Source organism: Carya illinoinensis, chromosome 13, assembly GCF_018687715.1.
Source record: "Carya illinoinensis cultivar Pawnee chromosome 13, C.illinoinensisPawnee_v1, whole genome shotgun sequence".
Taxonomy (NCBI): domain Eukaryota; kingdom Viridiplantae; phylum Streptophyta; class Magnoliopsida; order Fagales; family Juglandaceae; genus Carya; species Carya illinoinensis.
The window spans coordinates 5116784-5133685 of NC_056764.1; the positions used below are offsets into that span (position 1 = coordinate 5116784).

At 39.4% G+C, this 16902-nt stretch overlaps 2 protein-coding genes across 3 annotated transcripts; both read left to right on the forward strand.

The window, feature by feature from the left end:
• The first annotated feature begins 205 nt into the window (after positions 1-205).
• On the forward strand, positions 206-1886 carry LOC122291399. Its single transcript, XM_043099106.1, has one exon. It carries the CDS (start codon positions 432-434, stop codon positions 1350-1352), a length of 921 nt encoding a protein of 306 aa, XP_042955040.1. The 5' UTR covers positions 206-431; the 3' UTR covers positions 1353-1886.
• A 6992-nt stretch (positions 1887-8878) lies between these two features.
• LOC122292852 (recQ-mediated genome instability protein 1) lies at positions 8879-14206 on the forward strand. 2 transcript variants are annotated; one of them, XR_006237047.1, is made up of 9 exons: positions 8879-9559; positions 9806-9976; positions 10188-10333; positions 10921-11057; positions 11585-11925; positions 12606-12716; positions 12800-12928; positions 13125-13769; positions 13956-14206. XR_006237047.1 is itself a non-coding variant. In XM_043101396.1 (8 exons), the coding sequence occupies exons 1-8, from the start codon at positions 9038-9040 to the stop codon at positions 13290-13292; spliced, it is 1725 nt and encodes a 574-aa protein (XP_042957330.1). In that variant the 5' UTR covers positions 8879-9037; the 3' UTR covers positions 13293-14206. The 2 variants fall into 2 exon arrangements, 1 of the variants encoding a protein (XP_042957330.1); XM_043101396.1 differs by having other exon boundaries at positions 13125-14206.
• The last annotated feature ends 2696 nt before the right edge of the window (positions 14207-16902 follow it).

Below are 16902 nucleotides of genomic sequence, written 5' to 3' on the forward strand. Positions count from 1 at the left end.
ACAATTTTTAATCTCGTGTCAGACACTAACGACCGAAGAATGGGCAAAATCAAACCCACTCACGTCAGCATACCGGGACAGCCCGAATAAATTCCCCCAGGTGCCGTCGGATATTCTGCCACCTGTACAGTCCGACTCGGATACTTCCCCGCATATCCTCTCCGAGTCTCCCACGAGTCTCGTCACTCAAATCTCACATTTATCCTCTCCAAAAAGCACAGCGTTTCCTCCGAATATTCCCATGAAAATTCCCCCCCCTCCGAACAACCCCCACTTTTCGAAACCACGAGCCTCTCTCCATTTCTTTGTTTATAAAAGCTTTTAACTTCTCAAAAAGAAGCAGTCATATCCTTCTTCTAATGAAGTTTACAAAGTAAAGCAAAAGAAAGAGTATTCGGCAAACAGCTTTGGGCTTTACTTACTGTTTCGGAATGGCGGTATTTGTCAGGACAAAGCGAGTAACTGACCCGCTCGACGACAAGGTCAGGGCTCGACTGGTTGGAATGGATCAGCCCCAACCCAGTTACGTCAGCAGCGGAAGCGAACACTTGGCCGACGACTCACCCTGCCTCTCCGAACTCGTCCATGGTTTCCTCGAGAACGATTCCGAAGCCGATTCGCATGCCGGTGATCCCGTCTCTGAACCTGTCGACTCCGTATCCGAATGTTCGGATGACCTAGAAGATATTCTCAGATCGACGGCCGGTACCAATGCAGTGGACTCGTACAAGAAATTGCTCGTTGCTCACGTCTCGGAAGCGGTGGAAGTGTTCTCCCGTCTGAGATCGACCAGAAACATTTTCCGGCGGAACGTGATGACGTTTCTGCGAGACCTGGGACACAATGCCGCGATCTGCAAGACCAAGTGGGACTCCTCCGGGGGACTCAGTGCGGGTAGCTACGAGTTCATCGACGTGATCCATTCAACCTCCTCCTCATGGCAGAGCCGGTACTTCGTTGAGCTCGACCTCGCAGCCCAGTTCGAAGTCGCCAGGCCAACGGACCAGTACGCGACGCTTCTCCGCTCTCTGCCCAAGGTTCTCGTCTGCCGCGGCGAGGAGCTGAAGAAATTGGTGAAGATCATGTGCGACGTGGCGAAGAGATCTTTGAGGAGCAGGGGCCTGTCCGTGCCTCCATGGAGGAAGAACCGATACATGCAGAACAAGTGGTTCGGTCCTTACCGTCGCACCGCCAATCCTGTTCGTGAAAATACAGCTGCGCCGATGGCTCTTCCCCCAGTTGGGAGTGTAAAATGCAGGTTCGTCGGGTTCGACAACGCCGTTTCGGACGTAAACGTAAACGTCAACGTGCACCACCAGCACCGGCGTGGCTTCTTCGTGTGTACCAGATGATAAGCATGCCATAAATAATTCCTCAGCTAATAATAACTTTAATGATATTTATTTTTCCTTTGTTGCTTTGCCTTTTAATCTTATTTTATTTTATTTTAGTTCCAAAAGGGACTTTCCGCTTTCGATTCGTAAAGATGGTGTACGCGGCAAATGAACATCGTCTACATGTCGGCGGCCAGAGGCAACATATTACGTGAAAGCCAAATATCAGTACTCCGAACAATATGCACCGCAGCATGGATCGTGAATGTTCCGAGTCATCATATCGAACGGATAGAAAGTGAGGGTCCATAGTGGAAACCTACCTATTAGTGTCGTTTTGTGTTTTGTATCTTAGGGTGACGATAAGATAGGGAGGGTGATGGAGATAACGATGAAGATGACGTGGAAGTTTGAGTGTTATTTTAGCGGTGTTGACGATGTTGACGTGTGATGCTCAAAATTGGAGCTATTGTGAGATAATGTTGTGTACAGATAGGAGTGGCTATGAGCGTGAGTGCGGTGGTGGATCCTAATAATTAGGACAAATCCCCCCCCCCCCCAAAAAAAAAAAGAAAAAAAAGAAAAAAAGAAAGGTGAAACAGAGAAGAAGATAAGGCAGAAATGACTAGACTCGTCTCGTCCGTTACGTCTGTAAACAGCTTTGGTTATGGGTCTTTACTCTCTTACTTTTGCGAGAGAGACTTTGCTCATTATCTTACCATTTTATATATTTTTTTTAAAGGAATACATTGAATAAATTTCATTACTCATTAAGAACCAACACAAATTTTGTCGCTCAAAATAATAGACATAACCCGCCACAGTCCTCCCTCAATCCAGACAGCTTCAGAAGTGAGACATTTTGCCAATTGTGCAGCGGCATGAACTGCCTTATTGCCATCTCTTTTGGTAAAACACTAATTTCCATCTTGAGTGTCTTAAAAGGATAAATGGAATGTCCTCCACTAATTGACCATTCCACGAGCACTCTACGCTGACACCATAAATGCTATCAATCACCTGTTTACCATCTCCTTCAAAGATCACATGATGATATCCCAACTCATGACACAACTGCAGACCTCGAAGTAAAGCATAGCATTCTGCATGAAAGACAAAGGAAACATATCGACGAGGGGCAGCTAATACAACCTCCGCATCACCCCTACAATTTCTTATGACAATACCAATCCCAATAGATCTATCATCAGAAACAAAAGCAGCATCGAAATTAACCTTTAAGAAAGGTTCCATAGCTGGTGCCCAAAAGACTGTCAACTGCTTGCATCTGTACTGCTACCCCTGTGTGTTGCTACCTTTCAAGCTGAGCCACTTCCTTATTAACCTCCATCTCATCCGACGCTGTCCTATAGAGTGCAACTGGAGACTGAAACTTTTGATCAAACACCCATTTGTTCCTTCTGAGCCATATTTTGTACATCACATCAACTATTTGGCCCAATTGTTGATTCTCCAGCCTATGAAACAGATCCCTCCACAATACTAAGAAGTTTTCATAACCTGAATGCCACTTCCTAACAGGACTTACAGATTCACCCCACACATCCACTGCAGCAGGACAAGTCTATAGAACATGCAAGATTGTTTCCTCTTCTTGAAGACAAACTGGACAGAAACCATCATTAATGATCTTTTTCTTTGCCAAACTGGCTTTTGTAGGTAGTATATCATTTAGAGCCTTCCATAGAAACTGCTTCATTGTACTAGGAACCTGCAATTGCCACATTTTCTTCCACTGAATCTCGCCAACAACATCATAAGAAGTCTGCCCTCTATCCTGCCTTTTAATCTTAGTATCCAGAAAATATGCGCTTTTGACATTAAAATTTCCTTTTGAGGACTTTACCCATATTAGCTTATCATTTGCACCCCTCATGCTCATTGGTAAACTTGGCCTCTTCTAGATCGAACACAGCCTCTATCAATTCAGTTCTCCATTAATGCTTCTCCAAATCAATCAAATCTGCAACTCTACTATCAGGGGCTAATAAGTTTGGAGGTGTTTGCACCATATAGGTATAAGGTCTAGGTATCCACCTATCATGCCAAATACGAATATTCTCACAATTCCTACCCTCCACACAGACCCTGCACGTATTAAGTCTAAAGAGGACCATATGCTTCTCCAAATGTGGGAATGAGAGGATCCAAGCTTTGACTCGAGTAAGGGGCAATTGTTGTGATATTTATGCTTGAAAATCTGAGCTACTAGAGAAGATGGTTCTTGCAATCTCCATAGTTGCTTTGCTAGCAAAGCTATGTTAAAACTAATTAAATTTCTGAACCCCAAAGACCACTCTTATCTTTTACTTGCCCCAACTTCTCCCAACTTTGCCAGTGAACTCCCTTCTCAGTTTTATTATGGTTCCACCAAAACTAAGCCAACATAGTTTCAATCTATTTCAAAAGACCAGATGGCAATCTGAAGATACTCATAGTATACGAGGGATAACTTGTAGCACACTTTTAAAGAGAATCTCTTTGCATGCTGTAGAAAGCAACACTGATTTCCAGCTACATATCCTTCTCCAAACCTTTTCCTTTAAACCTCGAAAAGTATTGTATTTAGACCTCCCAATGACTGTTGGTAAGCCCAGATATCTGTTATAATTCCCACAAGCCACTCCATTTGATGATTGTATAATTAACTCCTTGGCAGCTGGTTGTGTGTTTTTGCTGAATAATAAAGAGGTTTTCTGTTTATTAAAAGACTGGCTAGATACACCCTCATACTTCATTAATATTTATTTCACATTAAACTATTCTTCCTGCTTTGCTCTACAAAATATAACACATTCACTCGCAAACAGAAGATGATTAATCTGTATGCCTCCTTTTGCAGCTGCTATCCCTCGAATGATTCCCTTATTTTCCGCTTGTTGGAAAAGATAAGTTAACCCTTTAGCACAAATAAGAAATAGATATGAAGACAATGGGTCCCCTTGGTGTAATCCTCTTGAAGGATAGATGGTTTCCCCTGAACTCCCATTAATCTTTACTGAGTAACTCACAGTTTTGACACAAGTCATTAGTAAACCAGTCCATCTAGCTCCAAACTCCAGCTTGACCAGCATTGCCTCTAAATAGTCCAATTTCACCCTATCATATGCTTTAGACATGCCTAATTTAATGGTCATATTACCCACCTTGCTTTTTTGTCTTGACTGCATGGTATGTAAGAGCTCATAGGCAACCATAATATTATTTGTTATGAGCCTACTAGGGATAAAAGCACATTGATTCCAAGAGATTACCTTAGACAACACCCCTTTCATTCTATTAGCTAGAACTTTAGATATTAACTTGTACAAGACATTGCAAAGGTTAATAGGTCGAAACTCATGCATAGAGGTAGGGGAGTTTACCTTGGGGACCAAAGAAATATGTGTGTGGTTAAGTCCAGTGGCCATTAAACCATTATTAAGGAAATCCAACACAGCCTTAGAGACATTAGTTCCTATGACCTCCCAGTGATCTTGACAAAACCCAACATTAAAACCATTGGGTCCAGGTGGCTTGAAGGGTGACATTTGTTTCAAGGCAATCTCAACTTCTTCTCTTAGAAACTCTCTTTCCAAGCTCAACCTCATATCCTCTAAAATTATTTGTTCCACCTCACTCAAACAATGGGCAATATTCTCCTTTGAAGGCCTGGTTAATAGAAACACTTGTGTAAAATGTTGCCAAAAACCATGTGCAATATCACTATGCTCAGTTAATAGCATGTCATCGCCATCTCGGATCTGCTTAATCATGTTTTTCTTCCTTCTTTGATTAACACATGCATAGCAAAATTATGTGTTTCTATCCCCTTTCTCAAGCCAGTGTCTCTTAGCTTGTTGTTTCAATTGTAAATATTGTTGCTTCAATAAGAACTCAAGCTCTCTGTGCAACTATTTCTAGCCTGCATATTACTTGCCTTCTCATTCCTTTGTAAAGTGTTAAGAGTTTCTTTCTTGTCTTTTATAGCCTGTTGTCTGTCTCGGTTCATGTTCCTACTCCATTTCCTTAGCCCCTTACTACAAAGTTCTAGTTTTGCTTGTAATGTATCCATATGATTCTTGCCCCCACGTGTTTATGCCATTATGCTTCCGCAATGCCATTGCAACCTGCCTCGCGACTCCAAGTTAATTCATATTTGAAACTGCTAGGAACAACAACCTGTGATCTTCTTGTCGAAGCACAAGTAAGCAGTAGTGGCTTATGGTTAGAACAGATAGCAGGTAATGTTTATACCTGATAAGTAACAAATAAATCCATCCATGTTTGATTAGCCAAGACTCGATCAAGCCTTTCCTTAGTAAAAGAGTCATCTTCGTGCCGATTAGACCTTATAAACTTTATCCCACTCCACCCCAGATCAAACAAAGAGCCATTATTAAGAACTTGTCTAAATAACTGCATTTGACCCTCGGGCCTAGATCTGCCTCCCACCTTCTCATCATGTGTCAATATTTCATTGTAATCCCCAATAACACACCACCCTGAATCTATAGGTCTAAAGGAAGATAACAATTTAAACCCTTTCTTCCTATGAGCAACCTCAGGGTGGCCATAAAAACAGGTTAAGAGCCAACTAGTCCCACTCAATTCTTCTGTGATAAAGGCATTAATGTGTTTTTGGGAATAATTCACCAAGTCTACCTTAGTATCCTAGTTCCATAGTAACATGAGACTCCCACTTCTGCTAACAACCTCTACTACAATACACCCCTCAAAATTAAGCTTTCTTGTCCCCCTTTAAGCTTTTTTATTACATAACCTGGTTTCTATGAGGAAACCATCTCGGGAACTTTGGCCTTAATTAAAAGGCTATGTCTTTGAACTGTACGGGGGTTCCCAAGCCCCCGACAGTTCTAACTTAATAGTTTCATAATGATTGGTGAGATTGAGATCCATCCTCTGTCAATACCATAGAAGTAAACATCTCAGCCTTTCATTTCTTCTTAACCACCAGCTCAGATAATAAATCATCCTCTTCATCCACTAGTCGTTTTTGACCAGACAAAGTGTCTAGACAGGGAGATTGCTTTCCTTAGGATCTAGCCCTTCTCTTCTATGTCTATGATACTCTGTTAGCAGTTTGAATCTGTAGCTTCCCCTTTGCCTTTGGTTTCTGTGACCTTGGAAACAAGAGAGAGTGCAAAACCATTGAGTCCTCAAGCTGTGACTGAAGCTGTTCATTGGGCCTGGTTTGTCAATTATTATAGTTTTTGGAAAAAGCCCATCAAAGCCCAAAGGCTCCTCAACAACCTCCCTCCTCGTTGTAACGGCTAACTTGTATATTTCAGTGTTTGAATCTGTTTTATCTTTATCTTGCATAACTTTCGCACCATAACTCTCCAAATCTCGCTCCATACGCTTATCCTTATCCCTACTTTTAGGATCTCTTTCCAAGCCTATCTTGAAAGTCAGTTTTGAAGTACCGTCAATCTCACTAGTACCGTAACTGCCAATTCCATCTAATACATGCGGGTTCTTTCGCTGGCATCGATGACTGGCCACCTCGCTTAGTGCTCCCTATAGACCCTTGGTCACCACGGGTTGCATGTTGGCCTGTCTCCCATCCACCTACACTGTCAGCACTTGATACAGAAGAGGGCTTCCTTTTAAAACCCGACTCTACACGTAGCCATGCACCAAACTACAGTGTTGGTTCTCCATCCTTCACCACATTTAGATTCTTCTGTCGACAACTTGACACTTCATGGATCAAATAGTCGCATTTGAAACATAATTTCGGTAAGTTCTCGTACTGAAAATGCACACATAATTTAATTCCAAAATAATTAACAAAACACCCTCGTGCAATAGGCTTATGTAAAGGTAATGCAATCTGAACCCTTAAATATTTGCCCTAGCCTACTCCATCCTCCGCCGTATCTACATCAAGAACTCTGCTAACTGACACTCCAATTAACACTTTATTATCCCTTATCATCTGACCAAGTGGTAAGTTGTGAATCTGAACCCAAAAGACCTTAGACTTGAACTTAATATGTGAAGGTTGCATGACCCCATCATACAGCCTTAATGCAAACAAACCATTATAAAAATGCCACGGCCTTCCATTGAGAATTCTCTCTTTGTTTGCATGGGTGGCAAAAGTTATTATAAAAGTGTTCCTCGCAACTTCCTCGAACTTTGCCCTATTGCTTATCCTCCATATTCTTGGCATTCGCTACAACCTCTTTCCCTACTGCACGAACGAAACAAACTTGCCCAATTAGACTTCATTGCTCTTTAAGATTGACATCCTCGTCCTTCCTGGAAGGAAGATCTAGTACCACCTCCTCCTTCTCAAACAAATGGAAATGTGACCATCACTGTTCAATCTTTTCCATAACACCACTCGCTGAGAGCCACTCACACATATGCACTCAACAAACTCCTCCTCTGAATTGCCTGGGGACCCTGACGGCTCAGAGATGAGAATCTGGTTAAAAACTCTTGTTAAGTTTTATCTTACCAATTTTTATACTTTGATTTAATGATTTTGGTTTCTTCATTTTCTCAAAAATCTTGGTTCAACCAAACCCACATTTATTTCAAAAAAAAAAAAAAACCACACTTCCAAAGAAAAAAAGAAGAAGAAGTAAGTTCCAACCACATTAATACACCTAGTTTTAACTTTTATGAATACCCGCTGATGAAATTGTTATACATCTTTGTAGAATCTTGCACATTGACGGGGCCAAATAATATACCTTTTGTTAGTACGTACATATATCTCCACAAACGGTGTAATGTGTTGACTTTGTAACCATAATGAATATATACCACGATCATGTAATTATAGTAATTAGCATATAAGTATATGCTCATTGTTGTAAATAGTATATGCTGTGCATAATTAAGTAGCATATACTATGAAACTCATGAGGCGCTTATGCATTATAATTGTACTACGTTCTTTATGTTATATATAACACAAGAAGAAAACAACTTTTACTGTAGTTATGCTATATTATACGATAAAAGTAGTGTAACTACAAATAAATTTTATAAAAATAAATTTATAAATTAATATGATTTGATATAATATGCTAAATATGTTTTATAATAAAAATAATTTTTGATACGGACGTATTACGTCAAATCATATTAATTTATAAGTTTACTTTTCTAAAATTTTGTTGTGGCTAAAATATTTCTCATCTTACAACTACGTGTTTATAACACATGTTTTACGTTTTTATTATTAATTCACGCATTTTTAACTTTTATATATATACATGAAAACAATCTAAATCCTCATCCTAAAAGAAAACAATCTAAATCTAAATTGGTTGTAAAAAAAATAAAATCACAGTGCGCAAATGAATATTAAAAAATAAAGCTCTCGACGTAGCCCATTACGCAAATACCCATTAGTCAATGGCTGAACCCTGATTTAGGCCCAAAAGGCTTGCCCCAAGTGGAGGCTACGAGGGTCTGGTTGAGAACGATAAGTGTCGTTTTTTTTTTTTGATATTAGTAAGTGTCGTTTTAATACAATGCGCTGAGTGCGTGTTCCTCATCGTGGCCATCTTTCCCTCCACAGCGACCCCAACCTCCGCGCCAAAACTTCAAAGACTGAGGGAAACATACTCCCCCCCTCTCCCCCCTCCCCCCAACCCAAAAAGAAAAAAACCCAGAAGGGCCAAAACCCCCTATATTCCCAATCGAAAGAAAAAAGAGAAATGCCGAGACGACGTCTCAGACTAGGCTGCTCCTCCGATGAAGAAGACGACAATCTTCAACAACAACTACAAGAAGAGCCTGAAAACGAAAACCCTGATCCGAATCCGAATATATATCTTTCTGAACCCATCGAAATCTCCGACGATGACCTCATTAACGTCCACGAGGACTTCTCCCGGTACTCTCATCATCCGGCGGTGACGGCTTCCGAACACTCCGCACAACCGCCTCCGGTGACTCCTGCTTCGAGTTCTTCCGGCGAGGGCGAGGGCGAGGGTTGTTCGATTGGGGATTTTCTTGGAAGGCTCGGGCTGAGGTTGAAGACAGAGTGGCTGGGTGCTTGTTTGAACTCGCTCCAGACCTCCGTGCCGGGATTCTCGAGCCTCGACGTCGCGGCGAAGTCCAAGCTTTGCTTCGAGCGGTTTCTTGTTTCGGATATGAATTACTGTGGGGACGGTGTGCTTCCTCAGAATGTGGATTCAATGCACCTCGTCGATCTGCCGGGGCCGTACGTATTGCAGGTCACATGCCAACTTGAATTATGAAACTAACAATCAAGAAGTGAGCTTCCATATGGATGCTATTGAGGTCACCGGTGGGATTTAATTGTTTAATTCCTGAAATTGTCACGTTAGTTAGGGTTATTCTTTGCCTTTGACTCTTCAATAGATCGATAACTTGTGGTCTCGATTAAATCATTCTTCTTAAACTTATACAAGATGGTCTCGAATCCTAAGGTTTTCTCATATGAAATTCCCGATTTGCAGGTTGATGAGATAGTTAATATCAGTTGTCCACTCAGAGGGAGGTATCAGGAAACACCTTCCGGGATCAAGAGGTGTCTCAAGTTATCCATGACGGATGGTGTTCAGCGTGTGTTCGCCATGGAATACAGGCCTATTCAAGCTCTTGAAGTTTTTTCTCCAGCTGGACAGAAGGTTTTCTTTCTTTATTCCTTTTGTTTCTGTACTTGTTATCTTCGGATTGTTTTCATACCCAATTTTTTCGTGGTTCACTATCTGATTTTCTCTTACTTGTCGATTGAAGATTTTGATTTTCCAACTAAAATCCGGGAGAAATATCTGTTATATTTTTCTTGCCCGTTAAGATTTAATGATGACCTGGAACGACCATTATTCTTACTCGTAGGTTATCGTCTGTAATCTACATGTACGTCATGGACTTTTAATGCTTGTCCCTGAGGCTTTTGAAGTTCTAGGGGGATTGGTTGAGGAGTTAGAGGCAGCACGCAAGCGTCTTGTTGATGAAGTAAATAAGCCACCAAGGGGGAAAAGGTATATGTTGTGCGCCAAGGATGCATCTTTAAATTACAGTTCCTTGTACTCGATTGCAATGCTTTCTTTGTCATTGACATCTTTTCCTTATCCCGTTATTGATCTAAAATTTATCTGTTTCAACTAAAGCTGTAGGTAGTGTGAACAAATCTTTTGCATCCTCCTCTTTTGGTTGCATTGGTGCAACTCTCCATAGCAGTTTTTGGATAGTTCCCCCCCCCCCCCCCCCCCCCCCCCCCCCCCCCCCAAAACAAAAATAAAAAATAAAAATAAATGTATACGAGTCTCATGCAAGAGGGAAAATCTGTCGTCAGACGTATTCATGAAGAAAAGATCATTTGGTAAGTAGAGCGCATGTTTAAATTACATCAAGTGACTTTTGCTGCTGGAACTTCTATGAGGTATCATTCCGTGCTGGACTGGTAGTCCATAATCTATGTTGGTAAAATTCCATTTGTTATTTGTTCAAATTGGTCTGATACATGCGATGATTCTGGATCTTCAAAAGGTCACTTCAAATCCAGCTGTTTATATCGTTCATGCAGTTGCTTGATCATCTCACCTTTGTTTTCATTATTCTCATGCAGGATGAGGACAGGATCTGTTCCCACTTTAGTAACTAGAGCAACTCTTGCTGCATGGCCACCAAATGGTGTTAATGCTGCCGGCCAAAACAATAGTTCCATGTTACAAGATAGAACTCCCTTTCCAGCAAATTACCAAGGTACCCCTTTTTTATTTTTTGGGATGTGAGGGTAAAAGTATGCTTCAACTCTGAACAATTTGGGTTTCACAAATACTGATTTGGTATATATATACACTTAGTCAAAGTTCTAGATTTCTCCTTTCCTTCTCCTTTTGTTTTATCTTTTGCTCTTTCCTTAAATCTCAAGTAGAAGTTTCAGTCCATGACGAGTGTCAAGAGGAACCTTGATATTTGCTGAGTTTGAGAAATTTAATGTTGGATTTTTATTTTTTCATAATTATTTCTCCTTCCTATCACCTTGATTTTTGGCAAAGGAGTGGGGTATTGTGCCGGTAGTAACTTCCATTTTCAAGACATCTAGGCTGGAAGCTGTAATTGCAGTGCATTTGATGCGTGTATTTTTTATCGGTAATCATTATGTGCCAGACTTGCAAACATAGAATAAGTTTTGGAATCTGGACATACAGGAGTTCCTTATCGTCAAATCAGCAATTGTGATATCCTGTATTGCACAATTATTTGTCAGCTGACTTTGGGTTCTGTAGGTGTTACTGCGATTCCATCTTGCACTAATACCAGCCAAAGGACTACAGGAGAGTCTGCTGCTTCTACCATAGAAAATGCTGCTCCTAGCACATCACCTTCTGTTATTATGGGATTTGAGGAGATGCATATAGATGCCGCTCCTGTTAGCAGGGCAAATACCGTGCCTAACCCATCCCCCCATATCGTTTCGGAGGTCGAGGATATTCATATGGTTGATGAGGTAGACCACCCCCTCATACTATCTGGAGACCAGGAAATCCCATTCACTTACTTATCTAGTTTGTCAGCCAAGTTGTCAGCAATGAAGGAGAAATCACATTCTGTTCAGGGAAAAATTAAGGTACATATTGCTTTGTAATTGATTAGATAATATAGCCACTTAGGCTTTTCTCTTTAAATTGAAGCCTCGAGCCTTTAAAACATTGCTAGTCAGATTAAGGTCAGCTCCACTTTACTTGGTATAGATAATGCAATATAATTAATGAAAAGTCTATATCTTAAAGATTTTTAAAAACCATACTTTTTTTATTTTATCTTTATAGGTAATTTTCAAAGACCATACTTATCTTTATGTTGTTCCTTTTTTCTGTTCCCAACCATAGTTCATGCTGTTAAGTGTAGATGTTCTACGAGAATAGTATATGAATTAATCTTCTAGTCTTTCCTTGTCTTAGAGGAACCAACTAATTTTGAATAACCATATCGTTTAGGATTATTCAGGTACTCCCTCCGCAAGTTGAGTGTTGAACTTTCCTCTTTGTTTATCATGAATTGGGTGTCAATCATAGAAATGTTGTAACATCCTCAGCAACCGTTTGCAACAATGAAGGAGCCCTTTATGAGAGCATTATGCCATCATCATCACCAAACTACCCATGTCATGATTACACGTGCCAAAATTTAACATCATATCTGTCATTGCTTTGGAATGTAAATCACTTCTGTTACTAGTTTTTAAAGTCATATATACACATCCCTTTGTTGTTATATATCTCTGAAACTTGAACACAAATTTTGTAGTGCTTTTTGACTGGTGTAAAGGGATTCCAATATAAGCAGCGGACAAAGTATGAGCTTCGGGCATATGTTGATGATGGTAGCCTTATTGCTGAGATTCTTATTGATCACGATGTGAGTTTAAATTGGACCTTGATCTGTTCATGATATGAGCTTGTAGGATCTTGAGCTGATGATCATTTGTTTGTTCACTTCAGGTTGTACATAAAGGAATAGGTCATTCTCCAGAAGAGGTCACTGCCGCTCTTTCTTCTTCAGACAAGAAAATAGTGAGTGACATGAAGGAGACACTCAGGCAGTTCCAGATCTTCTTGGCAAACTTTGAGGTTGTATTTTTCATCCTTTTTTTGGTTTGATCTCCTATTTGTGTCTGTTTCTTTGAGTTTAGCTGAAAGATCTGTAGGCCTGTTTCTTAAATTGATGACTTTTCTGAAATGTTATTATCCTTTTTGATCTGCGAGGATTGGTTTGGAAGATTTGTTCATTAATCAATCACTTTTGATGGGGAATGTTTTATCCCAGGGAACAATGCTTATAGAGATGAATAAAACCTCTCTCCTCCCAATTTCTCTTGAGATGAACCAGGGCTGTCCTGAATCTGATGCGTGGTTGCTACTCAGACGACTAAAGTCCCTTTCTGCTCAAACACCGCAACTTTTCCCCTTGCATCCTATTGATGTATCCCCTTAATTGGCTACGTGGTTTACCACTCTGGGAATAAATTAGGCTGTCAAGTTGACAAGGGTGGCGATCATGCGGTGCAACTTGGGTCATAACCTGTGTTGGGCAAGCATTTTGGAAGGAGATGAGAAACTTGAATTGAGGAAGCAATTTCTACAGCATGTTGTTGATATCTCCGTTTTAGCTGATAGGGCAAACTGATTTCTTATGGCAATTTACTCGACATCAAATTACATCATCCTTTAGATCGCTGGGGGAACTGGAGTGCACCATTTGGCGTTGTCTGAACTTCAAGAAACATCATTGGACTGATCAAGTCCTCCTAGTTTTTAGGAAAGCCATCAGTCAATTGGTGTCTGCCATATGAAGTAGGTGATGTTAAGAGGGAAAAAGAAAGGCCAATCAGCTATTGAAAATTACATATTGGAGAATGCTCGGAGGAGCTGTAGACTTCTCTTACATCTACTGAAGTGAATTGCAACCCAGGTATTTGTTCTATCTTTTTCTCCAATCTTCTAAGCTGAATTCCTAACATTGAAAGAAGTATTGTACTCATTCACTCTGTGTGATCATTTATGCTAGTACATCAAAATTAGCTAATATTCCCCCCGGCCCCACCCCCAGCTGCTCGGTTTGTCTCTAAACCCTGCTTCCATTAATCCTCGTTTCCAGGTACCTGGAGTCCCCAGAGCCTCTTTTATTATATTATTATCATCTAGCAGATTTTAGATTTCTGCAGGATCAGGAGCTGGCAACCTTCCATCTGCAGTGAACGTCCCTTCAATTTAGAGTGTAAATTCCTTTCTTTCTCTCGTTTTTTAAAAGCATAAAAAATGTAGTTTTTATGTGATGAAGCTCCTACTGTGGACAATCCGCCATGAAAATTTTCTAATGTGATATATTTATGGTCTTATACCTGACTACTCCCATAGTCTTAATGAATTATGTGCCGACATAAGTGTCGTTTTCATGTATTTACATTACTCGACCTACTACGAACGTGCATGCTGGTCATCTCGTGGCCCCGAGCTGGGGGAAATTGAACTCTACTTCCAGCCCCTGGGCTCGTCTGATTCTTTGAGAATTGAGGCAGTCGGATTGATACTAGGCGTATCTCTTACTGAAGCTCCAGGTCCAGGGATTAGAAAGTAGTTACACCACTCTGGTATCTCAGGTGCCAAAAGACATTTAAAAAACCCCACTATTACGAGAAGAGTATAAAAATATTGTAACTTGGGGCAGGGTATTAATTGAAAATTAAGCACCAAGCCAAGAGAAATAGAATCACATGTTGCACTGATGCTAGAGTGGAGACCAAGCACGCCAAGGTCCATGTGCTTTTATTTTATCTTTTATAGAGTGATTTGGAGGTGTATCAGATTTTTTCTGATGGCGACTCCCAAAAACCTTCCATTCCAAGCTCGGTTTATTGTCCTTTGAATCGTGTGTGGTTGGGGCTATTTTGGGGAGAAAATTATCATACGTTTCCTCGACATCAAATTCCACTCGACAATACTTTTTGTTATTGATTGAATATTGGAAAAATTTAGGTATAATCATCCACTAATATGTGGATAAATATAACGTGATTAGTTAAAAAGTAAATTTTATTAAAAATAGTATTAATTTAAATTTTGAATATAAAAAAATTAATATTAGTACATAGATTAATACGAGATTTTAATTATATGTAGTAAAATTTTTTAATAGTATCGGAATATTCTCTAGACTATCATTGAAACATAAAACAGGATGATCTGGTAGAGTATATAAATAACGAGGCAAGTTAAAATGCCATGTAGATCGATATTTTGGAATCAATTTTATATTAGTATCATGTAAACAAACTATACGATTTATAACGGAGGATCGTATAAAGGTTGTAGATAAACGATACTCTGAAAAAATAAAAACAAGAGAAGAAAACAACTCGGGGAAAGAAGTAGCTGTTGATGATTGAACCCAGGGGAAAAGAAGTGAGAGAAAGAGAGGTTTTGTGGGAGTGAGAGAGAGAAGAGAGAGGCAAATGAGGGGATATTGATCGGGAAATTTTGAAACTAGGATGTCGTCGACTCGTCAGGGAAAGAGGAAGGAGGTTTTTTCGTCTGATATTAATCGTGATGTGGCTTCCTAAACCTGGACTGAGTTTGCCACATAAGCTATGCTGTGTAGAATACAAAAACCGGCTGTAGAGAAAAATTATTCATATATATAATTTAAATTGAGAAATCATCTCATCTTATTTTATATTATTATTATAATATTTTAAATTTTTATATAAAATATAATAAATAATTTAATTTTTTAAAAAATAATATTTTAATAATATTTCATTTAATTTTTATTTAAAATCATCCTGACGTCGTTTCATTCTCCAAACAATCGCATGTCGATTATGATTCACTTTCTCCTCAAAATCATTGACGGTCCCCCCTCCCCTTTGTGGCCGAATTATGTGTCACGCAAAACGACGAAAGAAGAGTGGGACGCAGAGAAAGACACGTAGCATCACATGCCACATTCCATGCACCTATGGACAGGAAACACCCAGTTGGCATTAGGCTTGCGGGTAGAAGGGGGACCCAACTCCACCTCATACCACCAATGCCAGAGAGTGATGGATCCATGTTGAGGGCACAGCTTGGGTCCTATTTTTACTATAGGTGTATTTTATGTATATTATATATGTCTGGATCGATCTTATAACATTCACACAAGCATATAGCAAAAACTGATCAATGATGACCCTCTCATAGAACATTCTTCTTCCATTCTTTTATTTTTTCCATTTTAGAAAAAAAGCTTTAAAAAATTTTTAGTTTTGTAAGCTTATGTTTTGTCTTAAAAGTTATTTTATAGACCAATTAATTGATCATAATATGATTTGGTAACTAGAAAAACAGCTAAAGAGTCTCTTCAAAATTATTTTTGTTGGAGTAATTCATATATATTCATTGTGGAAAATAATCTGCTCTATTCCGGGCCTTGTTTGGATTTAGAAAATATTTTATTTTATTTTATTATTATAATTTTTTTTAATTTTCATATAAAATATAATAAACAATTTAACTTTTTTCATATCCTAATTCAATTTTTTCAAATTCTAAAATAATAATAATATTAAAAAATAATATTCTAATAATAATTTATTTAACTTTTATTTTTTATTTAAAACCATTTCATCTCATTTCATCTATAAATCCAAATCAGTCTTAATTATTGTCAAAGTTTGTTTGTTTTGAATGCAACTAATTAAAGAGGGCAGCATTGGAGAGGCCCAATGTTGGGGGGGGGGGACCAAAGTTGGACATTTTTCTCTGTAATGCACATGGATGGATAAGGCATGCATTATATCCCTATAGATACAGCAAACTAACATGGAATAGTTTCCTCGGATGGTCACTATCATAATTGAGTTTAGTTTGTGAGGGGATATCCAGATGTGTACGTACTGGTTAGCGACACTGCTTCAATGTTTGAGAGGTAACTATGTATGTAGTTGAGTTCCAACTAGTACCTACCTTTTTTTTTTTTTTTTTTTGGTGATGGGATCGGAATCAATGTACACACAATTATTATAAACTCGTGGAATTTTATTCGCAAATTGGCATGGAAAATA